This window comes from Oncorhynchus mykiss, chromosome 25 (genome assembly GCF_013265735.2).
Source record: "Oncorhynchus mykiss isolate Arlee chromosome 25, USDA_OmykA_1.1, whole genome shotgun sequence".
In the NCBI taxonomy this organism is placed as follows: Eukaryota; Metazoa; Chordata; class Actinopteri; order Salmoniformes; family Salmonidae; genus Oncorhynchus; species Oncorhynchus mykiss.
Window position 1 is genome coordinate 22,296,741 of NC_048589.1, and position 27,199 is coordinate 22,323,939.

Consider the following 27,199-nt stretch of genomic DNA (forward strand, 5'->3'; position numbering starts at 1 on the left):
TGTTAACTGTTTCAGCATGACTAATATTAAAGTGTTTGAATATACAATGGAAGTCAATGCAGTATGTTTCCAAGAGTACGCATAAAATAACTTGAGCATATTGAAGCATCTTTCAAGCGTATCATGTTTGAAATGCTTAAAACCATATCACAATAATAACGCAAATTGTAATATTCCTGTACCATGTTATGTTTGAACATACGACAGTTTTTTGTTTTTAGTTAAACGTTTTCACGTTAGTAGATGCAAGTAATTTCACTCATGCAAATATCCAATTGAGGACCATTTCTTTGTTCTGTTCGTGCCAGTTCGTGCTCAAATGAATTGCACTGTAGCGCCCTCGTGTGGTGAAAAAAAAAGTACGAGGGAAAAAAAAGTACGAGGAAAAAGTTCAGATGACTCCTGAGCAACAGGGACGCACTTCCCTAGATACGGGTTGATGACAAACCTTGCTGGGGCATGCTAGCTACAGGTGCAAAATGTCTACCATATAAACACGCTAAAATTATATTTTTGTTTTCATAAAGAGAATAGCTGCAATGACAGATGTCCAAAACTGGTATTCGATTAACTTAGTGGTCTGAGCAGACAGTGTCCGTGACAGTGAACTAATGTGCAGGCTGCAACTTCGAATGTAAGTACATTTGCATTAGCTGACGTTACAGTTAGCTTAGCTAGAGCTAACGTAGCTAGCTAGTAAACTAATTATTGAGTGACACAAATCACGTATTCTTGCTATTTGTACTTATATTAAATGTTTTCTATCTCTTATCTGTCCTCAAATTTTAGCTAACGGTACATTTTATGAATTTTTTCAGATGCTTGTTTACTGATAGATAATATTACCCCAGACAACCCCCTAAAGCCCCCTGAACCAAGACCAGTTAAGTTTAGCAATGATCCTTATTTTAGCATGACATGATTAACAATTGCCTATATTTCAGCACAGAACAACATGATACAGAGTGAAAAGCAAAGACATAATGGTGATGAGGAGGTTGTCAAAGAACTGGTGAGTGTAATTTTGTGTCAACCAGATACTTATGATTAAAACTAGTGTAATTTTCTGTTTGGCTTGTGGAGACACTTTTTTTGTACCTCAACAGTGTATTGCCAATGGGGTGTCTTATGAGAAGATACCCCAGGAAGGTAGCAGCATCACAGCCCTGGAGGTGTTCTTCTCAGGTTATCCTCGTATGGTTGGCCTCTCCCTTTTTCCAAGGCTGTGCCAGCTCACATTGGTAGGCCAGAGTATCAGTCACATCAAGGGCCTTGAGTCCTGTCCCCTGCTTCGGGAGTTCTGGGTGGTGGAATGCCAGCTGACAGTAAGATCCAGGTTTCTCTTCATTCCTTCATGCTGACATCTTGGAGATGTGTGTAAAGTTTTCATCTAAAGAGTATCTAAAACAGAATTATATTGACCATCAAAACTGAGCATCTTTGATTTCTCAATTCAGAGTAGACTGCAAAATAACTGTAGCTAGGATTTGCATCTTTGTCTTTAATACCAACAATACTCTTTTTTTTGGGGGGGGGGTATTTATTTTCATTATTGTAGGACATTTCTGGACTTCAGAATTGCCATCAGTTGCAGAAGCTGTACCTCTATGACAATCAGATCAGTAAGATTGAGAATTTGGAGTCACTTGTCAATCTACAGGTGCTGTGGCTTAACAATAACTTCATCACTCACATAGAGGTATGGATGCATTTCTGTGTCATGTAATGCACCTCATAATCTGTATAGATTGGTTTTCTTGAAATCTGCATTTTTTTTAGATGTCTCATCCTTTCTTCATACCTGTTTCAAGGGATTAAACAGACTTCAAAAGCTGAGAGAGCTGAATCTAGCTGACAATAACATTGAGAAGATAGGTGAGTTGAAGGTTCATCTCCAATGGCTATAAACTTGACAGATTACATCATTGATGTATTTATAATGATAATTATTCAATCTGTTTCACAGGACACAGTCTTGATCCTAATATCAGCATTGAAAATCTGAATTTATCTGGGAACAAGATCTGCTCTTTTAAGGTAAGAAAAAAATCTGCACCTTCTCAATCTAATATCTGACTACCACCTTTGCATATGGTGAATTACAGGCTTGCTTTTCAGTCGAATATCTTGATTGCCTAATTTAGAGTAGATTCTATATATGATAATTAATTCAAACCTTTATTCTAGTCAACAATGTAGAATTCAGTCACCCAACAAAGGATTGGGTATTATTTTTGATTGGCCGTCAGTCTTGATAGTTTCCTATTACCCCGGTCTCTTTGGTTTTGAAAGAGCTGATTACAGCAATTCCCTGTATTTTATCTATGTCGAAGGCCTATTGCTACAGCAGTACAGAAATATCTGCTGATTTTAACTGTTGCACAATTCATCTGAAGCTTACCATCTTTGCTATTTTGATATGACATTTCTCCTTTAGTTGAACTATGCAGGGTTAAAGTGAGATTCCCACAAAATTATGCATGAAATTGTGTAAGAAAAACAAATGTTTTACCATATTCTTACAACATACAGTATACAGAATGTCAGGTATGGCTTGAGTTTGGGTGAAGGAACAGTTGGTCCTCTATGATCTACCCTGAAACCTCAGAGAAATCCCCCCACCAGCAAACAAGTAGAAATCCAATCATCTCATCAATCAATTATGTTAATGTTATCCATTAAGGAGATTCCCTCCTCACAGATATACAGCATCAAAACCATTAGTGGGGTTGAGTGCCAATCAGGGTTGTGCATGCTTCAGTTTAGTGTTTTTAAATGTGTCCCTCTTAAGCATCAACATCATGTTATCGTGTTGTGTAACAGGAGCTGACCCTCCTGGCCCCATTGACCTGTCTGAGAGTGTTGGGACTGAAGGACCCCCAGTCAAGTCCCACTCCAGTATGTCTGCTGTGTAACTATGCCACCCACGTGCTCTACCACATGCCAGGCCTCCAGCGGCTTGACACCTACGACGTCTCCAGCAAGCATTTGAAGGACGCTGCCGAGGTACAGGTCAATAGTCCCAAGGGTCAGCCTTCGTAACTGTTGTCACTGTGCAGGCTCCAGGGCTGTGATAGCATAGAATTAGCAATTAGAATACTAGAATGGACATTAATTGTCTTATAACAGTATTAAAGATCAGCCATTTTGGTAAAGAAGTAGAATTTCTCCCTGACCAAAATGTTTGCCATTATCACACCATTCTGGAACTTTAAGGGTTTATGACATAACCCCTCTAGTAATTTAATAGGATCTTAATGTCTGATACTCTCTACTACTGAGAGATTAAAGCATATGTTTAATAAGTCGTCCCTGAACTCTGATAATGAATGTATTTTTCCGGTGTTGCTTTTTTTCTAATCTTCTTGTAATTACAGTCTAATGAACTATGGTATAATAAAGGGGTTCCATTGCATACAGTACATTGTAACATCTGTTCATTCCAGTCCACTGTGATTAAGAAGATGATGTACTACAACATGCGTGTGCGGACAGCCCAGAGGAACCTGGCAGAGACCCAGGCCAATCTGCTGGAGAACAAGAGGAATCTCTTACAGCTGCCAGAGGACCGCATCAGAGCTCTCAATTATGCCCTCAAAAACGTCCGTACAACACTATGCCCTCAACAATGAACTTTTGATGCATATGTCATACATTTACAGTAGTGCTTAATATGACTATTGTGTTGGTGTTTTGAGCAGCTGGAGTGTGAGCTGTCGGAGGTGCAGGCCCTGTGCAGGAAGTCGGCCCGTACCTGGGAGGATGGACTGTCACCGCTGAGTGAGGGCTCAGGGGACCGCAGTGACACCCTTGCTGACATCACCCGCGACCCCGGCCTGGAACACAAGATCCTCTCCAAGCTGGACACCCTGAAGGAGAGGTTGCAATTTTGGAACAGGAAGCTGGAGGAGTGAGTTCATGTACATTAATAATGGATTAGACCTCCAAGAGAGATTCAAATCTAAAATCAAATTATATTTGTCAAATGCGTCGAATACAACAGGTATAGTAGACCTTACCGTATAATGCTTACTTACAAGCCCTCAACCAACAATGCAGTTTTAAGAAAATAGAGTTAAGAAGATATTTATTAAATAAATTCAAGTAAAAAAAATCATAATAATAAATAACACTATAAAATAACAATAATGAGGCTATATACAGAGGGTACCGGTACCGAGTCAGTGAGCGGGGTACAGGTTAGTCAAAATCATGTACATGCAGGTAGAGGTAAAGTCACAATGCATGGATGGGGGGGTCAATGTAAATAGTCCGGGTGGCCATTTGATTAATTGTTCAGCGGTAGTAGAGAGAACAGCCTATGACTTGGGTGACTGGGGTCTTTGTCAATTTTTTGGACCTCCCTCTGACACCGCCAAGGTCCTGGATGGCAGGAAGCTTAACCCCAGTGATGTACTGGGCTGTTAGCAGTTGATATTACTCTTCAATAACACAAACCCCAAAGCAAATCAGGGGGAGAAAAATAGGTTTATTCAAAGAGGACAAATCATAGATGTTATGCCGAGAGATAAGATGTTCATTCTTCACTGTCCTCAGTGATTCTCTCCTCAGTGATTCTCTCCACAGAACAAAGGAGACAGGATGTAATTTATAACCCAACCCTAGCTTGTGGTTGACCAATTAGAATTCCTTGCAATCAAACTTGGCCAATGGCCAAATAACAAGTATCCTATTTCAGGTTCAATGTATAAACAATTTGGACCAATGAGAACTTGCCATGTAGCTATGAGTTCCAGACTGAAATTCCTCCCATGTCTCTGACCCCTTGATCATTAATCCCCTTTTACAGAAAAAACCTTGCAATGAGTGACATGTATCCATCGTGATCCATTGATCGTTAGTACTCTATTGACTTTTAGTCCTCTTGACCTTTAGTCCTCTGTGTTGTGTATTTATCTTCTAAATATCCATACACTCCAAATATACTTCAAATGAATTTTTAGAAAACATGAAAAAAATAGATAGTATAAAAAACATTAGCAGTAAACATAAAATCATTCACATTAAACAGCTTGTATTTCTATAAAACACAAAGGGCATATTTTACTTGCTGTTACAATAAGACATATTTTTTATAACTTTGTTTTAAAACTACGTATTAACAGATGTAATGATGATGTCTCACGATTCCTACCACATCATGTATTTGGAGGAAACACACAAAAAAAATATTGTCTGCAAGACAATAATATTCAATCGTCCTATTGGCAAGGTAATCATTCACAAAGTCCTTTAAAAGTGACCAGCTCTTCCACACTGGTATCAGTCCCAGATACAGTGCATTGCAAAATTATTGGCGTTTTTCTTATTTTACTGCATTACAACCTGTAATTTAAATGGATTTATATTTGGATATCATATAATGGACATACACAAAATAGTCAAAATTGGTGAAGTGAAATGAAAAAAATAACTTGTTTAAAAAATAAAAAAAATTCAATGGAAAAGTGGTGCGTGCATACAGTTGAAGTCTGAAGTTTACATACACTTAGGTTGGAGTCATTAAAACTCGTCTTTCAACCACTCCACAAATTTCTTGTTAACAAACTATAGTTCTGGCAAGTCGGTTAGGACATCTATTTTGTGCATGACAAGTAATTTTTCCAACAGACAGATTATTTTTATTAGTTTACAGACAGATTATTTCACTTATAATTCACTGTATCACAATTCCAGCGAGTCAGAAGTTTACATACACTAAGTTGACTGCCTTTAAACAGCTTGGAAACTTCCAGAAAATGATGTCATGGCTTTAGAAGATTCTGATTCTGACATCATTTGAGTCAATTGGAGGTGTACCTGTGGATGTATTTCAAGGCCTACCTTCAAACTCAGTGCCTCTTTGTTTGACATCATGGTAAAATCAAAAGAAATCAGCCAAGACCTCAAAAAAAAATTGGAGACCTCCACAAGTCTGGTTCATCCTTGGGAGCAATTTCCAAACGCCTGAAGGTACCACGTTCATCTGTACAAACAATAGTACGCAAGTATAAACACCATGGGACCACGCAGCCGTAATACCGCTCAGGAAGGAGACGCGTTCTGTCTCCTAGAGATGAACGTACTTTGATGCAAAAAGTGCAAATCAATGCCAGAATAACAGCAAAGGACCTTGTGAAGATGCTGGAGGAAACCGGTACAAAAGTATCTATATCCACAGTAAAACGAGTCCTATGTCAACATAACCTGAAAGGCCGCTCAGCAAGGAAGAAGCCACTGCTCCAAAACCGCCATAAAAAAGCCAGACTACGGTTTGCAACTGCACATGGGGACAAAGATCATACTTTTTGGAGAAATGTCCTCTGGTCTGATGAAACAAAAATAGAACTGTTTGGCCATAATGACCATCGTTATGTTTGGAGGAAAAAGGGGGAAGAACACCATCCCAACCGTGAAGCAAGGGGGTGGCAGCATCATGTTGTGGGAGTGCTTTGCTGCAGGAGGGTCTGTTGCACTTCACAAAATAGATAGCTTCATGAGAAAGGAAAATTATGTAGATATATTGAAGCAACATCTCAAGACATCAGTCAGGAAGTTAAAGCTTGGTCTCAAATAGGTATTCCGAATGGACGATGACCCCAAGCATACTTCCAAAGTTGTGGCAAAAGGGCTTAAGGACATCAAAGTCAAGGTATTGGAGTGGCCATCACAAAGCCCTGACCTCAATCCTATAGAACATTTGTGGGCAGAACTGAAAAAGCATGTGCGAGTGAGGAGGCCTACAAACCTGACTCAGTTACACCAGCTCTGTCAGGAGGAATGGGCCAAAATTCACCCAACTTATTGTGGGAAGCTTGTGGAAGGCTACCCGAAACGTTTGACCCAAGTTAAACAATTTAAAGGCAATGCTACCAAATACTAATTGAGTGTATGTAAGCTTCTGACCCACTGGAAATGTGATGAAAGAAATACAAGCTGAAATAAATAATTCTCTCTACTATTATTTTGACATTTCACATTCTTAAAATAAAGTGGTGATCCTAACTTTTTACTAGGATTAAATGTTTAAATGTATTTAGCTAAGGTGTATGTAAACTTCCGTCTTCAACTGTACATGTAGGTAAAGTTATTAAAGTGACTATGCATAGATAATAACAGAGTAGCAGCAGCGTAGAATATGCAAATAGTCTGGGTAGCCATTTGATTAGATGTTCAGAAGTCTAGGTAGGCGAATGTTCCCTAATGTTTCTCTGTCAAGGTAGGCAAATAATTACAATTTAGCAAATTAACACTGGAGTGATAAATGATCAAATGGTCATGTGCAGGTAGAGATACTGGTGTGCAAGAGCAGAAAGCAGAAAAGTAAATAAATAAATGGGGATGAGGTAGGTAAATTGGGTGGGCTATTTACTGATGGACTATGTACAGCTGCAGCGATCGGTTAGCTGCTCAGATAGCAGATGTTTAAAGTTGGTGAGGGAGATAAAAGTCTCCAACTTAACGATTTTTGCAATTCGTTCCAGTCACAGGCAGCAGAGAACTGGAAGGAAAGGCGACCAAATGAGGTGTTGGCTTTGGGGATGGTCAGTGAGATACACCTGCTGGAGCGCGTGCTACGGGTGGGTGTTGCCATCCTGACCAGTGAACTGAGATAAGGCGGAGCTTTACCTAGCATGGATTTGTGGATGACCTGGAGCCAGTGGGTCTGGCGACGAATATGTAGCGAGGACCAGCCGACTAGAGCATACAGGTCGCAGCGGTGGGTGGTATAAGGTGCTTTAGTAACAAAACGGATGGCACTGTAATAAACTGCATCCAGTTTGCTGAGTAGAGTATTGGAAGCTATTTTGTAGAGGACATCGCCGAGTCGAGGATCGGTAGGATAGTCAGTTTTACTAGGGTAAGTTTGGCGGCATAAGTGAAGGAGGCTTTGTTGCGGAATAGAAAGCCGACTCTAGATTTGATTTTAGATTGGAGATGTTTGATATGAGTCTGTGGGGACGACGTCGTTGATGCATTTATTGATGAAGCCGGTGACTGAGGTGGTATACTCCTTAATGCCATTTGATGGATCCCGGAACATATTCCAGTCTGAGCTAGCAAAACAGATCTGTAGTGTAGCGTCCTCGTCATCTGACCACTTCCGTATTGAGCGAGTCACTGGTATTTCCTGCTTTCATTTTTGCTTGTAAGCAGGAATCAGGAGGATAGAATTGTGTGGAGTAGAGGTGGTCTAGAGTTTTTTTCCTCTTGTTGCACATGTGACATGCTGGTAGAAATGAGGTAAAACGGATTTAAGTTTCCCTGCATTAAAGTCCCCGGCTACTAGGAGCGCCTCTTCTGTATGAGCATTTTCTTGTTTGCTTATGGCTTTATACAGCTTGTTGAGAGCGGTCTTAGTACCAGCATTGGTTTGTGGTGGTAAATAGACGGCTATGAAAAATATAGATGAAAACTCTATTGGTAGATAGTGCGGTCTACAGCTTATCATGAGGTACTCTACCTCAGGCGAGCATATACCTTGGGACTACCTTAATATTAGACATTGTGCACCAGCTGTTATTGACAAATAGACGCACACCCCCACCCCTCGTCATACCAGACGTAGCTGCTCTGTCCTGCCGATGCACGGAAAACCAAGCCAACTGTACGTTATACAGTTCAGCTACGACTCGGTGAAACATAAGATATTACAGTTTTTAATGTTCCGTTGGTCGGATAGTCTCGCATGGAGCTCATCCAGTTTATTTTCCAGTGATTGCACGTTGGCTAATAGAACGGATGGTAGATGCGGGTTACACACTCGGCAACTAATTTTCACTAGACACCCTCATCTCCGCCCCCTGTATTTCCTTATTGTCTTCATGCGAATGACGGGGATTTGGGCCTTGTCGGGGAGCAACATTATATCCTTCGCGTCAGCTCATAAAAAATCTTTGTTCAGTTCGAGGTGAGTAATCGCTGTTCTGATATCCAGAAGCTCTTTACGGTCATAAGAGACGGTAGCATCAACATTAAGTACAAAAAAAATTACAAACAATATGAAAAAACACAAAATAGCAATTGTTTTGTAAAACAGTGCCATTCTGAGAATTTCTAAATTTCTTTGAGTTTAGAAGGGCTCAATACAGTCTCATTTGGCATTCTTGTTTATATGTAAGCTTTCTATTGGCACTAAGATTATGAAGCGTGAAAAGGAGATTGTTTTTATCTTGTTTTTGCAGGATTGAGTCCTGGTACCAGCGGGACTTGGCCCAAGCCACCAAAAGGAACGAGATGATGGTCTACTTTCTGCTGATGGAGCTTGAGACAGTGGGGAATATTCGGTTTGAAGAGGGCTGCTCCACAGACCCCTGGTACAAATGATCTCCTTTTCAATAACAGTGACATTAGCCAGGGTACCTGCAGGGAAATTACTTATGTGATCATATAGTACTAGATCATGATATGTTTCATCCAAGTCTTCTGCGGACTGATCTGTCTTGAGTTTACCTCATTTGTGTTGGTGATTTGTGTAGATGATTATGTCGGTGATTTGCAGCATTTAGCTATTGAGTCCACTGTTTTCTCTCTCCCAACAGGTTCACTTCCTGTTATGACCTCCTGCTCTCCCGGTTCTGTGCGTGGGACTACAAGGCTCATGGCATCACTGGCATCAAGATCAACCGTATCATCCGCATCCATAACCGTTCGCTGCGGCTTCGTTTCGAGGACAAGCTTCATACCCTGTTGGCCAGCGAAGAGTCGACAATGTTCTCACAGTGAGTTCCCATGATGAGACTGTTAAATCTTAAAATGGCAACTCTTTCTTCTACACGCAGCGTTCCTTTTCTCTATGATATTCACCTCAGCTCCTCAGTATTATGTCTATGTCTGATATTACACAGAAATAGTTGATAACAGACCACATAACCTGAAATATTTTGACAGTATTTACATTTGTCTGACTGCAGTTCCATCTGTGCAGGAATTACAAACGCTGGCTGGAGTACCTGTTCTATGTGTCTGATCCTGAAAGAACCAGTGAGAAGAATGAGATGTTACACATTCCAGAGGACGGCTTTAAAACAGCAGATATGTATAAGGTACACATATTGCTTATTCAGACTGTACACTATGCCTGAGATTGTGTCATTGTTTTAGTTCTTGACACTGTCGTGTGTCTTGTGTCTGTGTTAGGCCCTGGGCAGAGAGAGAGCTGTACCCTTGTCTAACAGCCTGAGTGTGACGGACAGCCCCAGGATTGAGTACACACAGCGACAGGCCAACCAAGGCACCTCCAAGCAGAGCATAGACCCTCTTCTTTTCAGACATGGTCTGTATGGTCCTATTTCATCCTTTCACACACTTCAATTACTTTGTATTGCTAATGAAACCTTGAGGATATAAATCAGGACAAAAATTTAAATGTACAAATTATATTTTTTTGCTTTAAATGAACCTGTGTCAGAGAAACTGAAATTGAATTATTCAAACTCTCCTCCTGTTTCAAGGTCAGCTCATAGTGTCCAAAGTGTTCCTGGGCCGCAGCTTCCCCATCCACGAAGGGAATTCAGTGGACGCCCTCAACTACCCCAAAGCTCACTCTGTTTACCGCAATGTGAGCCCAGAGCAGGTCCATAAGACAAATGGAGGTAATGTCACAATTGTTACTTTTCAGAACAACCAGTTTTTTACTGGTGACAGTGGAATGGAAACAACCAGCAAAAGTCAACATTCTTCTATTCCATCTTATTGTTGACCAACCTGAGACTTTTATCCAAATAGAGAGGCCTTGCTCCTCCAATATCCACAGTGGCTGTGACTGCAGTCTGAGACAGAGTCAGTGGTTTGTATTTGACCGTGAGCTTGTCCTGCCGGAGTACCTCATCGACTTTGAGTATATCACGCAGGTAGGAAAAAGTATACCCTGTTTGTCTTTCAATGTTCCAATTTTTGTAAACCCACCAAACAAGTGCTGATATTCACCAACCGTTTGTCCTCACCACTATGATGTTCCCTCCTCTCAGGACCGAGCCCAGCCTGCATTCCCAGAGCCCAGCAGCAGAGGCACAGACAACCCCCCTCCCAACGATATCAACCTGGACGAAGAGACTCTAAACATGGAGCCCATGCTCAAACCGCGGCCCAAGCTGCTGTGCCTGGACGAGAAGACTTTACTCAATGTAGCCAGGGCCAACGTCCTCAGTCAGATTACAGTAAGGGTTGAGGCCTCTGAGTGAGGGACTAACACATAATGGTACTTTAGCCCACTAGGTTTAGCGCTGATATCCTCTCTGTACTGTGCTGGTGCCCCACTTTCATCTTTCTTCTTCCCTGGTCAAAGGTGTTGAATCTCCATGGCAACAGCCTGAGTAAACTGAAGGAGATCTCTCGTCTGACAGCCCTGCGCCGCCTGACTATCAGCTTCAATGAGTTTACACAACTAGATGACATCTCCCACATGGTGCGTTCTGACGGGTGGGGCGTTTAGGTCGACCAATCTTCATGAATCATTTTCAACTTAGTCCTACATACAGCAAATAGGTTCCCTAATGTTTCTCTGTGTTCCTCCAGCCCAACTTGGAGTTTGTGGACGCCAGCTACAACCACCTGCTGACCCTGGAGGGGCTGAGGGGGCTGGGGCGTCTCAATCAACTGGACCTGCGCTGGAACCAGCTGACCCGCGCTAGAGAGGAGACGGCTGTGCTCCGGAAACATGCCCCCACCCTGCTGAGACTGGACACCCGCCACAACCCCTGGCATAGGGTAAAACCACACACACTAACACCAGCTTTAACATTGGTCTAGTCTAGTGTCCATATAGTAAGACCATAAGACACTGTGCTAATGAAAGTGATGTGTTTGTCCCAGCCTGAGGCGGTAAGGATGACGGTTCTGGGACGTCTGATTAGCCTTACACACCTGGATGACATGCTGGTGACAGAGGAAGAGGCAGGCGCTGCTGTTCAGATGGCTGCAGGCTCCAGAATCAGCCAGGTAAGAGTTAGACAAGAGAATCACTCTCTCTTCTTAGTTCATGATTTGCCAGATAGGTTGAATACTTTAATGTAAGTGAGCTACCTTTGCTGTTACATGCTGCATGACAAAGTTTGGTCTACCGTCTGTGTTGAGAGTAGTAATTCCTCAGTCTGATTCACACTCTGGCTACAGGCATCTCTGCTGGCCCACTCCCGGACGGACAGTGAGCGTCCCCGCAGTCTCAGCCTGCTCTCTGCAGCCCAGCTCCTGGATCAACTCAGCCCCTCGCCCTGGGACATCACTGGAGACCTAGAGCAAGGCTGGACCACCAAGGTGAAACAAACACTAATATACACAATACTGGAGTCCAGGAACAATAAAGATGTACTCGTTTCAGCTTGTAGTTTATGGGTTCTCTCCTGGTGCTTCATCTGGGGTACAAGTGCAGTCTGTTTACTTAACAGTGACCTCTGAACTCTGAGCAGATCACAGCCCTTAACCTTGACAGCCAGAGGCTCTCCAGGCTCACCAACCTGGACAAACTGGTCAACCTGCGCTGGGCCTCCTTCAATGACAACAACATCTCTAAAGTGGAGGGTCTGGACAACTGCCAGCATCTAGAGGAGCTGTCCCTCAACGACAACTGCATCTCTAGGCTCGACGGTCAGTCCTAATCTCAATGGTCACCACATGACAAATTATTAAGTGTTGTCATATATATTTTAACACAATAGAAAACCCTTGGCACTCTTGGTTCAGAATGCACTAGGTCTATTCAAGGAAGAGAGAACAATTTGGTATTGACAAGGGAATCATGTCCATCATGTATGAGATATCCCTCCCTATCTTTGTCCTCTCAGGTGTGTCCAAACTGCACCAGCTCACTAAGCTCAGTGTGAATGGGAACCAGCTGTCCTGTCTGGATGGCACTGTCCTGGACCGGATGCCCAACCTCCACTTCTTGTCTGTGGAGAACAACTGCATTGGCTCCCTGAACGGGGTGCATAGGGCCCGCTCACTATTCGAGCTGTACATAGGCAACAACATCATCACCTCCACACGAGACATCTACCACCTAAAGGTGAGCTGACCTCACACAGCCAAGCATGATAACATACTGTACACCAACCCACAGGATACATAAAAGTTGTTTTTATACACTGTTACTAATAGTCAATGTGTAAATTAAAATAAAGTAAGATCATTGTTTTTTACATTTTTTTCTAGGCTTTGACAAACTTAATCATTCTGGATCTGTATGGTAATCCTTTAGTGGAGAAACTGGAAAGCTACAGGATTTATGTGGTGTTCCATCTACCCTCTCTAAAGGCACTGGATGGGGTTGCAGTGGTATGTTTACGTCATAATCAAAGGGAGCTATTCGTTTAGAGATAAATAAAATTGAGCTGAATTGAGATGAAACAGAAGTGACGTCATTGTGATCCACAGGAAATGACGGAGTGTGAGAACGCCAAGGATGTGTTTGGTGGACGCCTGACCCCTGACATGGTGGCAGAGAAACTGGGACACTCCAACTACTCTGACGTCGTTGATCTCAACCTGCAGTCCAGTGCTATCAGGTCATTGAGCATAGTGTATTGTAGGTCAGCTACTACTGTGTAGTAGTTCATCACAGTATTTCAGTCACCTTTTAGATGAGTAGAAGAGACAGTAAAAGAAAGAGTGAGTGTGTATAAACTGTGCCCTTTCTCCCCAGTATGGTGGACCTGGCCCCAGCAGACCTGTTCCACAACATGCGCAGTGTCAACCTGGAGCACAACAACCTCACCTCCTTCAGTGGCCTTGTCTACCTGCCCAACATCAAGGTGGGCCTGCCAAATTATTGTTACCAACCGGCCAAACTTTTCCGACCATTCTAAAATGTAATCTGTGCCATATATTTTACATTTATAAGTTGCACTGTCAGGTTTTTTTAAAACCATCAACAATAAAAAAAAAAACATTTTTTTATTTTCTTCCATGTAGGCACTATGTTTGAACTATAACCACATAGAATCCATCCTGCCCAGGCAGAAGGCCCAGGCCCCCCTGACTAACAGACAGATTCTCTATCACAAGGTGAACTCCAGTGGCTATGGCCAGCAGGGCTCATCAAAAGGCAGCAGGTACCAGCAGTACAGATAAAAGTATAATATTTGAACATGGCATTGAAATGTATTACTTTTAAACCTAGTTTGTGAGGTGTAAATGTACAATTCATGAATAGATTTAAAAAATTCTGTCTTCTCAGTATACTGTGTGGTTGGCAAAAGACTCATTTCATGTCTTTGTTGCAATGGACTAGAGTATATTTTTCTACTTTCAGCCACTTGGGGGCAGCACGAAGCTGTTGAAGTGACAAAGATTTTAGGCTTCTGTTAGCTGCTCTCGGAAAAGCACAAATCTCCCTTTTCACTGATACTATTGAAAAAGACCAGAGGAGAGTTTACACAAAGTAAAAGGTTTAAAATGTGAAGGGGTTGGGGGGGGGTCAGGCTTTTGTGTGGTTTGCCTTGAGTTGCTGTGCACCTGAGGTCTGGCCTTCTAAATGAGGCACTAGGGAGAGAAGTTGCAGTGCATTCAGTCAGAGTGGCAGCTAAAGCTCAGAGTGCCCATTCTTTCCCTCTCTTTCAGGGAAGTGGGTCCTGTGGACAGCCTAGAGCCACTAATGAGCAGCCTGGAGGTGCTGCATTTGAGCCACAATGGCATCTCAAATATGGCCAATCTGCAGCTCAGCAGGCTCACAAATCTCAAAGCACTCTTCCTCCAAGGTACAGTAACAGCTTCCTTCAGGTTTCAAAGCTGATGAAAAGTACAGCTCAGTAACAGACGAGGCTCTCTCAGACCTGCCCAGGTGGAGATGGTGCAACAAGAATAGGAACGAAATGGGCATGGCAATGAGTCACAGGAAAACAGTGCCTTTTTCTGTCTGCCATTGTTTGCATTTGATTATTGTTTTCTTCAGTTGAGTGACTGTCTGATCCTAATCCCACCCTGGGTGTTTGTTTATAATCCTGTCAAGACAGCTTTGTACACAGCACAGACCACACTCACTATACACACGGATTCAGGGCAGGAGATGCACCTTTTCCAGTTCCTCTTTAAAATGGCATTCTGTAGTTGCTACATACATTTTTGTACTTTTCAATTATAGATATACAGTGGGGCAAAAAAGTATTTAGTCAGCCACCAATTGTGCAAGTTCTCCCACTTAAAAAGATGAGGCCTGTAATTTTCATCATGGGTACACTTCAATCATGACAGACAACATGAGAAAAGAAAAAAAATCCAGAAAATCACATTGTAGGATTTTTAATGAATTTATTTGCAAATTCTGGTGGAAAATAAGTATTTGGTCACCTACAAACAAGCAAGATTTCTGGCTCTCACAGACCTGTAACTTCTTCTTTAAGAGGCTCCTCTGTCCTCCACTCGTTACCTGTATTAATGGCACCTGTTTGAACTTGTTATCAATATAAAAGACACCTGTCCACAACCTCAAACAGTCAAACTCCAAACTCCACTATGGCCAAGACCAAAGAGCTGTCAAAGGACACCAGAAACAAAATTGTAGACCTGCACCAGGCTGGGAAGACTGGTAAGCAGCTTGGTTTGAAGAAATCTACTGTGGGAGCAATTATTAGGAAATCGAAGACATACAAGACCACTGATAATCTCCCTCGATCTGGGGCTCCACGCAAGATCTCACCCCTGAAGTTTGCTAGAGAGCATTTGGATGATCCAGAAGAAGATTGGGAGAATGTCATATGGTCAGATGAAACCAAAATATAACTTTTTGGTAAAAACTCAACTCGTCGTGTTTGGAGGACAAAGAATGCTGAGTTGCATCCAAAGAACACCATACCTACTGTGAAGCATGGGGGTGGAAACATCATGCTTTGGGGCTGTTTTTCTGCAAAGGGACCAGGACGACTGATCCGTGTAAAGGAAAGAATGAATGGGGCCATGTATCATGAGATTTTGAGTGAAAACCTCCTTCCATCAGCAAGGGCATTGCATATGAAACGTGGCTGGGTCTTTCAGCATGACAATGATCCCAAACACACCGCCCGGGCAACGAAGGAGTGGCTTCGTAAGAAGCATTTCAAGGTCCTGGAGTGGCCTAGCCAGTCTCCAGATCTCAACCCCATAGAAAATCTTTGGAGGGAGTTGAAAGTCTGTGTTACCCAGCAACAGCCCCAAAACATCACTGCTCTAGAGGAGATCTGCATGGAGGAATGGGCCAAAATACCAGCAACAGTGTGTGAAAACCTTGTGAAGACTTACAGAAAACGTTTGACGTCTGTCATTGCCAACAAAGGGTATATAACAAAGTATTGAGATAAACTTTTGTTATTGACCAAATACTTATTTTCCACCATAATTTGCAAATAAATTCATTAAAAATCCTACAATGTGATTTTCTGGATTTTTTTCTTCTCATTTTGTCTGTCATAGTTGAAGTGTACCTATGATGAAAATTACAGGCCTCTCTTATCTTTTTAAGTGGGAGAACTTGCACAATTGGTGGCTGACTAAATACTTTTTTCCCCCACTGTATACCTACCTATAACTTATAAATGCCTCATTAGCTTTGTTCAACTGTCGTTACCTATCAGAACCCAAAATATAAGCTTGTTTTATTCCATTGTTTGTAAACGATGTAATTGTAAACACACTGTATAGCCCCAAAATATGGTTAAAACTATTATTTTAATCGCATGGATGGTCAGTCCTATCGATAGCTCTGTCTATGAATTAGAGAGTGGTTACATTGCTCAAGCCCCATCCTTCAGCAGTTTACCAAAAACAGTGGCGGGGTGTTCGCTCTGTTGTTGTTTCAACTGCAGATTTCCCCTTTAAGTGTCTGAGTGAATTTCAGAGTTAATGATTGAAATTCACAGTGTGGTCATTTGTAATGATGCCGCCCAGTCAAATCATATTGGTAACAGGGGTAGCTGTAGTCATGTAATTACCTACTGATTTAATATCTTACCTTCTCCTCTCAGGTAATGAGATCAGCCAGGTGGAGGGCTTGGAGGGTCTGCATCAGCTCCGGGAGCTGGTCTTGGACCGGAACCGGATCAAGGCCCTGGGGGAGAACTCCTTTTTTGGTCAGGCTTTTCTGCTGGAGCTGCACCTGGCAGAGAACCGCCTACGGGAACTTAACCACCTCCAACCCCTTACCGAGCTGAGGAGGCTGTTCCTGGGCATGAACAAACTACAGGTACCCCTCCTCCAGCAGTCCTCCAGTGTCCTGCAACTGCAAGTTATTGTCCTTTCTGGCAATACTGAGCCTTTCATATGCATTCATATACTGTAATGAGGAATTGATTCATTCACAGTGTGGAAATGTCCACCAAGTTCAAAGTCAAACTCCCTGTACAGCAGTTACTGAATTATGGTGATGCACTCATCATGTGCAAAGCATTTGGCATCTAAAATGTGTTTTATTTTGATCTACAGTGTATTCTAGGGGGTGAAAATATAGTCCCATAATTATAGACCGTTACCACCTCCGCTGTGGCGTGTGTGTGGGAGTAGCTAGTATTAAGGAGAATCGACATTGACTGAAGGTCAGGGTTATACATATGAGGACAGAGAGGAACAATCAAGGCAACGTGTAATCAGTGTCTCAGCCTACATCTCATTCTCACCCCAGGCGGGTGATTTGTGTTTTGTCTCAAAATAAATTCTCCAATTGCTTCTTTTTCTTCCTTAATCTTTTCATGTTTTCAATTAATGGAGGTCTGTGTGAGTCATAGCCCCGCTCAGTCACGTTCCGTGGGGGAGAGAGACGCCCCCGCTCCCCTTTTGCATACCTAAACTCTCATGAGATTAATGAAAGATCACACATGTAATCTCTCCCATGAGCTGCCCCGCTCCTCTCTCACAGCTTCAAAATGTGGATGAGGTTTGGCACTAATGGATTGGGGAGGGGTTAAATTCATGCTGCTATGAAGTGAGTAGGACAGACAGTATAATATCTCTTATCTCTCCTTTCTATTCCCTGTAGGACATCTCAGAGCTGGACAAGCTAGAAGTCCTTCCCTCCCTGATTGAGCTGTCAGTTGTAGGGAATCCTGTGAGTATCTATTTGTTTGTTTTTTACCAATGTCGGTTACAACCTTGTATGTCTACCGGAAGCTACATTTACTACAATCAAGCAAGGGCTAAGTGAATTGTATTACCCCCATGACAGTATGAAAATTGTCAAATTATGCCCATTATGGGTCTCCTTCACTTGCATTTCAGTGTGTGTTCATTTTGTCTGAAAAGCCCCTGAGTTCTGTGCGCAATGGAAATCCAAGAGACCAAACATGGCTGCTCTTATTTAGAGGCCAGAGGACACTTCAAATATGTGTACTGAGACACAGACTCTCTCTCACACACACACACACACACCACCTCATTTACACGCTCACCCAAATTCTCACACACAAGCTCACAGATTCACTTTTACAAAACACACACTCAGTGCAACTCTATAGTTATAAATTAAGTGATTACATGATGGACCATCTGCTGTGCCTCAAACTGGCCTGCATCAGAGACAAATCCGCTGACCAAATCGCAGGGCCGTTATCAGACACTATTGGCCTGGGTTCAGCACCCATCTGGAGCCCATGGATCAGAGCTCTTATTGCCCAGTGCAGAGGGCTTGCCATCCATGGAGGCCTTCTCAGCTGGGCCAGCCTGTTTACCCCACAGCCCCCACCCCCCCGTCCCATCCCTTCCCCCATGGGGCTTAATCCTGCCAGGGTGGAGAGTCAGCAGCCGCTCCAGAGACAATACCTCCTGCTGTCAGCTGTATGAAATCACTGCTGCACCCATGTGCCCTGGCCAGACCATCTCTCCTCTCTTCTCCTTCTCTTCTGTTCAGTTTTCCCTCCTGTATGGACTGACAGGGCTCTGACCGGAGAGGATGGCTTTGTCCCCTGTGAAGGGGGAGCAGAGGGTTCCATTAGCTGGACCGGGGAGAAGGGTAGGGCTAATGGGGCCGGCATAGGAGATGATGAGAGTGTGGTCTCTGAGGGTGGTGATTTCAGAGAACTGTTGGACTCACAAACAGACCCATGCCAGTTTAGTCCTTACAGGACAGCCTTGCAGCCTTCACTCCGAGGTCCTACATGAGTAAATGTTTTCTGTTGTCCCAGGTGGCCCGGCGATCCCTCCATAGGCCGGCAGTGGTACTACGCCTCTCCAGACTGCAGGTTCTGGATGGGGTGATGGTCACCCTGGAGGAGAGGACCAGGGCTGAGCTACTCTGCACAGAGGTCCAGGTGAGAGTTATTGTACTGCCTTTGTGTATCACCTGGTTGGTAAGAGCTTTGTCTTCTTACCTGCATCTTCTCCTGCGACCACTGCAGCTATCTCCATGCCCTTATGAGACTGACCTAAAAAGCCACAAAGGCCTAATTTCTGTTAAAGGCCAGATAACTGGCCATATCATGTCAACTGCAATGCAACTTGAACTCAAACAGCGTACAGAAAAACAACAACCAAACAGCAACTACCAAAAAACAAGGATCAAACTTCCAGTTTGTCTCCCTGATTTGATCTGCACATAACAAGAGATGGGGGCAGTAATGCTCCTCCAGTGCTGAATTAAAAGCAGCCTAAGCCAGCTCAGTTCATCCTGCTGATTAGATGAAATGTGCACGGCCGATAATGCACCAATGGATTTGCCCCCCTATTAGCTGGGTCAACCCGGCCCCCTGTGCTCGTTAAGAGAGTATTTGGGAGCGAGAGAGAGAGGGGGATCCTGGGTTTTCTCATTAAAAACATAAATTCAAAACCCTCTTCCTGCTCTTGACCCCCATCCCTTTCGTTTCAGACTTATGCCTGCTCTCACCCAGCTCTTTTTTTGTTTTCATTCAACAGTTATTATTATTATTGAGTGATCATTATCATTCTCTAATTAGATTTTTACACGTGATAAAAGACAATAGAAATTTGGCCAGCCATACTAACGTGGGTGTAGCAGAGACTAGCTATGGAGGGTGTAGTGAGGCAGGAAGCATAGATGGGAGCCAATGCAGGACATATTAATTAGTGAGGTCAGAGAGTTGAGACAGTGTTGCTAACGTGTCCCCAGGTGCACTTATTATGGACACCCATTAATATCACCTGACTCAAAGTAGCTTTATGTAGGCTGTATATCCCCTTTTGTGGTATTCACTGTCTTTCCCTTTCTCCCCACAGTGCCCAATGGCTCATGGATCCGGCATGGATATGAACCTGCCTGGCCTGCTTCCCCTCATGTCCCGGACTGCCCATCTGCGGGGGACCAGTCTGAGTGGAGGACTGCAGCTGCAGCACTTCCTGGGTCATGAGATCCTGATGCCCTGCAACTTGGATGAAGCACTGCCCCATGACACGCCCAAACGTTAGTTAGCACTCCCTCGTATATGTCACACACACGGCACATCTGCACAGTACATCATGATATCCTCATCAATATTAATGAAATACCAACATTAGAATCTAAGTGTCTGGTTATGGGGAACACACATGTATCATTCACCTCCATGATGGGCAGAGCTGTTAACCAACACAGAGAGCATACGTCTTTCTCTTTTTGGCTATGCTATGGGACTCAGGCTTGGTTATACACTCATTAGGGTCAGAGATACCACTTTATCCACACAACTGTGTTAATTCCCATCTCAGACAAGAAGCAAAAACACAGCAGCGCTGCCCACCACGCCCGCAGTGCCCAGGCAGAGATGACCTTTAGGCAGATCAGAGGAATGGCAGGTACCCTGCCATCCACCGGCCTCCTTCCTAACGGGTACAGGGTCCTGATTACCAACCTCGAGCAGGACAGCAGGTGGGTAAAGCCCTAAACTCAGACCCTTGGGTTGTAGTGAGTAAACCTAGTTTGGTCTTGAGGTCAGATGTCCGTCTTCTAGAGCGGAGGATACACTGTATAAAACCCTACCTGAATGCTTGTGTTTCTTTTACAGATACCAGAGTGGTGGTGCTCCTAAACCCCCACCCATGTAGCACCCCAGGGGTTTGGGCAGAGGAATGGGAGACACTACTGTGGGCACGAGGAAGTAGAGAAATGGGAGGATCCTGATACTCCTGTGTGGGTCATTGCACACATGCAGAGTAAGAGTGGGAAGTATTGTTCAGCTGAATTCGGTTCACTTCCGGTCCATAGACTGTAGATTAGTGAACTGCGGATAACCCCCTTTCCTTTAGTTTGTCTGTTTATAAATGTACACTGAACAAAAATATAAACTCAACATGTAAAGTGTTGGTCCCATGTTTCATGAGCTGAAATGTTCCATATGGACAAAAAGCTTGTTTCTCTCAAATGTTGTGCACAAATTTGTTTACATCCCTGTTGGTGAGCATTTGTCCTTTGCCAAGATAATCCATCCACCTGACACCTGTGGCATATCAAGAAGCTGATTAAACAGCATGATCATTACACAAGTGCACCTTGTGCTTGGGACAATAAAAGGCCACTCTAAAATGTGTAGTTTTGTCACACAACACAATGCCACAGATGTCTCAAGTTTCTAGGGAGCGTGCAATTGGCAAGCTGACTGCAGGAATGTCCACCAGAGCTGTTGCCAGATAATTTAATGTTTATTTCTCTACCATAAGCCACCTCCACTGTTATTTTCGAGAATTTGGCAGTACTTTCAACAGGCCTCACAACCACAGACCACGTGTATGGCATCGTGTGAGCGGTTTGCTGATATCAACGTTGTGAACATAGTGCCGCATGGTGGGGTTATGGTATGGGCAGTCTTAAGCTACGGACAACAAACACAATTGCATTTAATCGATAGCAAAATCCTGAGGCCCATTGTGAGGCCCTTTTTTTTTTTTTAAGGTTTCTGTGACCAATTCCCAGTCATGTCAAATTGAAAGATTAGGGCATAATGAATGTATTTCAATTAACTGATTTCCTCATATGAACTGTAAGTCAGTAAAATCTTTGAAATTGTTGCATGTTGCATTAACATTTTTGTTCAGTATATTTACTTTTGTGACATATAATGTGAAACATGAACTGCTGTATGCTTTGTCAAAATATATGTGATGTCGATACTTTACGTTTTTTTTCTTTTCATTTTCACAAACACGTTCAGGGCCAGTGAGCTGATGATACTTGAAAAGAGCTACATGTGCAGTTGAAGTTGGAAGTTTACATACACTTAGTTTGGAGTCATTATAACTTGTTTTTCAACCACTACACAAATTTCTTGTTAACAAACTATAGTTTTGGCAAGTCGGTTAGGACATCTACTTTGTGCATGACACAAGTAATTTTTCCAACAATTGTTTACAGACAGATTATTTCACTTATAATTCACTGTATCACATTTCCAGTGGGTCAGAAGTTTACATACACTAAGTTGACTGCCTTTAAACAGCTTGGAAAATTCCAGAAAATGAAGTCATGGCTTTAGAAGCTTCTGATAGGCTAATTGACATAATTTGAGTCAATTGGAGGTGTACCCGTGGATGTATTTCAAGGCCTACCTTCAAACTCAGTGCCTCTTTGCTTGACAAGGGAAAATCAAAAGAAATCAGTCAGACATCAGAAAATAAATTGTAGACCTCCACAAGTCTGGTTCATCCAGAAATTTCCAAATGCCTGAAGGTACCATGTTCATCTGTACAAACAATAGTACACAAGTATAAACACCATGGGACCAAGCAGCCGTCATACCGCTCAGGAAGGAGACGCATTCTGTCTCCTAAAGATGAACGTACTTTGTTGTGAAAAGTGTAAATCAATCCCAGAACAACAGCAAAGGACCTTGTGAAGATGCTGGAGGAAACGGGTACAAAAGTATCTATATCCACAGTAAAACAAGTCCTATATTCACACAACCTGAAAGGCCGCTCAGCAAGGAAGAAGCCACTTCTCCAAAACTCCCATAAAAAAAGCCAGACTACAGTTTGCAACTGCATATGGAGACAAAGATCGTACTTTTTGGAGAAATGTCCTCTGATCTGATGAAACAAAAATAGAACTGTTTGGCCATAATGACCATCGTTATGTTTGGAGGAAAAAGGGGGAGACTTGCAAGCCGAAGAACACCATCCCAACTGTGAAGCAAGTGGGTGGCAGCATCATGTTGTGGGGGTGCTTTGCTGCAGGAGGGACTGGTGCACTTCACAAAATAAATGGCATCATGAGAAAGAAAAATTATGTAGATATATTGAAACAACATCTCAAGACATCTGTCAGGAAGTTAAAGCTTGGTCGCAAATGGGTCTTCCAAATGGACAATGACCCCAAGCATACTTTCAAAGTTGTAGCAAAATGGCTTAAGGACAACAAAGTCAAGGTATTGGTGTGGCCATCACAAAGCCCTGACATCAGTCCCATAGAAAATGTGTGGGCAGAACTATAAAAGCGTGTTCGAGCAAGGAGGCTTACAAACCTGACTCAGTTACACCAGCTCTGTCAGGAAGAATGGGCCAAATTAACCCAACTTATTGTGGGAGGCTTGTGGAAGGCTACCCGAACCGTTTGACCCAAGTTAAACAATTTAAAGGAAATGCTACCAAATACTAATTGAGTGTATGTAAACGTCTGACCCACTTGGAATGTGATGAAAGAAATAAAAGCTGAAAGAAATAAAATCAAATCCAAGTTTATTTGTCACGTGCGCCCAATACAACAGGTGTAGTAGACCTTACAGTGAAATGCTTACTTACAGGCTCTAACCAATAGTGCAGAGTGAAAAAAAAAAGTATGTGTAGGTAAGTAAAGAAATAAAACAACAGTAAAAACACATTTGAAAATAAGAGTAGCAAGGCTATATACAGACACTGGTTAGTCAGGCTTATTGAGGTAGTATGTACATGTGTGTATGGTTAAAGTGACTATGCATATATGATGAACAGAGAGTAGCAGTAGCCTAAAAAGAGGGGTTGGCGAACAGTCTCTCTACTGTTATTTCACATTCTTTTTAAATTGTACCCCTTTTTCTCTCCAATTTCGTGGTATCCAATTGTTGTAGTAGCTACTATCTTGTCTCATTGCTACAACTCCCGTACGGGCTCGGGAGAGACGAAGGTTGAATGTCATGCGTCCTCCGATACACAACCCAACCAAGCCGCACTGCTTCTTAACACAGCGCGCATCCAACCCGGAAGCCAACCGCACCAATGTGTCGGAGGCTACACCGTGCACCTGGCAACCTTGGCTAGCGCGCACTGCGCCCGGCCCGTCACAGGAGTCGCTGGTGCGCGATGAGACAAGGAGATCCCTACCCACCAATCCCTCCCTAACCCGGACGACGCTAGGCCAATTGTGCGTCGCCCCACGGACCTCCCAGTCGCGGCCGGTTACGACAGAGCCTGGGCGCGAACCCAGGGACTCTGATGGCACAGCTGGCGCTGCAGTACAGCGCCCTTAACCACCCGGGAGGCCTGATATTTCACATTCTTAAAGTGGTGATCCTAACTGATGTAAAACAGGGAATTTTTACTGGGATTAAATGTCAGGAATTGTGAAAAACTGAGTTTAAATGTATTTGGCTAAGGTTTATGTCAACTTCTGACTTCAAGTATGTTAGGAGAGTGGGGCATGAACAAGTGTCTCTTTCTATCCACAACTGTTATTCTCCAACCAGTGACCACTGTAATCTATTTAATACTGTGAGGTTTTGAGTCATGTCCATTACACTCCTTTCCTTGCCTCCAAAACTGAAAAAATTATAAACACCCACGTGTGAAGCTGGCTTGTGTTCATCGGGTCAAATGGATCCCCAGCAAGTGGATAATATGGGTTTAGTGCACCTCTCTGTGGACAATAATCTGCAGTCACTTAGATGGGGCCATAATCTTGAATGAGATCCAAATGGATTGCAGAGATCTGTCAGTTTCAGCATGTTAGCCTCTTTTAAAAGGCCCACTCTGGTTTTCCCTCTGATAGGCAACTCTCATGGACCGTTACTGAAAATAAACCAGTGATCTCTTACAGTTGGCCCTTTGAGTGATGTGAGAGCTGACTTAATTTACCATCATTGCTGTATTCATGTTAATGTAGCCCAGTATTAGACGGTTTAACAGAAACAAGGCTCCTCTGATAAGTACAGTATTAGCACTAAATCAGGAATTAACCTGGGTGTAACAAGCACATGTATGCCCTCTGTGCCCCGAGCTAATGATGTAAACCAACATGAAGTGAAAGTGTTAGTTTCCCACACATCCAGTGATCAGGTACATGTATTCCGATTACAAAAATCTGTAATCAATTACGTTACCAGCAACAACAACAAAAAATAATCAGATTACAGATACTTTTGAAAAACTAGGTGATTACTTACTAATTCAGAAAGAGTGTTTACGACAAAAAAAAAGTTCCATTACTGATTATGCTTGTGGACAGGTAACTAGTAACTTTTAAAGATTACATTTAGAAAGTAATCTACCCAACCCTGCACCCAGTGATGCCATTGACCTCTAGGTGTCCCTAGTGCTCCTTACGCCCTGCCCTCAGCCTGCTGTTAGTCAGAACACTGCAAATGATCTTCCACTGAGTAACACATTGACTCAAGGCCAGGTTGAGTCGATGTTCAGTAATGCCCTAGGTTATGCTCACAGCTAACGTGACCTGTTCAAATCTTATGGAACAACAACTAAACTCAACAAAAAAAAGAAACATCCTCTCACTGTCAACTGCGTTTATTTTCAGCAAACTTAACACGTGGAAATATTTGTATGAACATAAGATTCAACAACTGAGACAAACTGAACAAGTTCCACAGAACAGAAATGGAATAATGTGTCCATGAACAAAGTGTGGGTCAAAATCAAAAGTAACAGTCAGTGTCTGGTGTGTCCACCAGCTGCATTAAGTACTGCAGTGCATCTCCTCCTCATGGACTGCACCAGATTTGCCAGTTCTTGCTGTGAGATGTTACCCCACTCTTCCACCAAGGCACCTACAAGTTCCCAGATTTCTGGGGGGAATGGCCCAAGCACTTACCCTCCAATCCAACAGGTCCCAGACGTGCTCAATGGGATTGAGATCCGGGCTCTTCGCTGGCCATGGCAGAACACTGACATTCCTGTCTTGCAGGAAATCACACACAGAACGAGCAGTATGGCTGGTGGCATTGTCATGCTGGAGGGTCATGTCAGGATGAGCCTGCAGGAAGGGTACCACATGAGGGAGGAGGATGTCTTCCCTGTAACGCACACCCTTGAGATTGCCTGCAATGACAACAAGCTCAGTCCGATGATGCTGTGACACACCGCCCCAAACCATGACGGACCCTCCACCTCCAAATCGGTCCCGCTCCAGAGTACAGACCCCGGTGTAACGCTCATTCCTTCGACAATAAACGCCAATCCGACCATCACCCCTGGTGAAACAAAACCGCGACTCGTCAGTGAAGAGCACTTTTTGCTAATCCTGTCTGGTCCGGCGACGGTGGGTTTGTGCCCATAGGCAACATTGTTGCCGGTGATGTCTAGTGAGGACCTGCCTTACAACAGGCCTACAAGCCCTCAGTCCAGCCTCTCTCAGCGTATTGCAGAGCACTGATGGAGGGATTGTGCGTTCCTGGTGTAACTCGGGCAGTTGTTGTTGCCATCCTGTACCAGTCCCGCAGGTGTGATGTTCGGATGTACCGATCCTGTGCAGGTATTGTTACACGTGGTCTGCCACTGCGAGGGCGATCAGCTGTCCGTCCTGTCTCCCTGTAGTGCTTTCTTAGGCATCTCACAGTATGGACATTGCAATTTATTGCCCTGGCCACATCTGCAGTCCTCATGCCTCCTTGCAGCATGCCTAAGGCACATTCACGCAGATGAGCAGGGACCCTGGGCATCTTTCTTTTGGTGTTTTTCAGAGTCAGTAGAAAGGTCTCTTTAGTATCCTAAGTTTTTATAACTGTGACCTTAATTGCCTACCGTCTGTAAGCTGTTAGTGTCTTAACGACCGTTCCACAGGTGCATGTTCAATAATTGTTTATGGTTCATTGAACAATTATTGGAAACAGTGTTTAAACCCTTTACAATGAAGCTCTGTGAAGTTATTTGGATTTTTACGAATTTATCTTTGAAAGACAGGGTTCTGAAAAAGGAACGTTTCTGAGTTTAGTTTCTGCAAGAGTGGAATGCTCTCTCCCCTGAAGAGTTCCTCCAATGCATGTACTTAACTTCAATTAATTTGTGTTAACTCCCAGCATTAAGCAGGGCTAATGACTGAGCGAGTGAGTGCACTGTCATTACCTTGCTTTGCTTGACATCAAATGGCAATTGATGGCCCTCACTGAAAAGTACAGTA

At 43.2% G+C, this 27,199-nt stretch overlaps 1 protein-coding gene across 1 annotated transcript; it reads left to right on the forward strand.

Annotated features, from left to right (window-relative positions):
* The first annotated feature begins 271 nt into the window (after positions 1-271).
* Positions 272-21,269, forward strand: lrrc9 (leucine rich repeat containing 9). The gene is made up of 33 exons (XM_021584948.2): positions 272-634; positions 945-1,012; positions 1,107-1,325; positions 1,559-1,699; positions 1,812-1,875; positions 1,967-2,037; positions 2,824-3,006; positions 3,447-3,602; positions 3,702-3,910; positions 9,186-9,317; positions 9,543-9,722; positions 9,929-10,046; positions 10,141-10,276; positions 10,455-10,595; positions 10,729-10,853; positions 10,971-11,159; positions 11,288-11,407; positions 11,518-11,709; positions 11,815-11,940; positions 12,115-12,255; positions 12,408-12,585; positions 12,783-13,003; positions 13,150-13,272; positions 13,372-13,502; positions 13,640-13,748; positions 13,909-14,048; positions 14,557-14,693; positions 16,932-17,149; positions 17,939-18,007; positions 19,080-19,205; positions 20,128-20,311; positions 20,596-20,755; positions 20,892-21,269. The coding sequence occupies exons 2-33, from the start codon at positions 956-958 to the stop codon at positions 20,929-20,931; spliced, it is 4,536 nt and encodes a 1,511-aa protein (XP_021440623.2). The 5' UTR covers positions 272-634; positions 945-955; the 3' UTR covers positions 20,932-21,269.
* Positions 21,270-27,199: the final 5,930 nt, after the last annotated feature.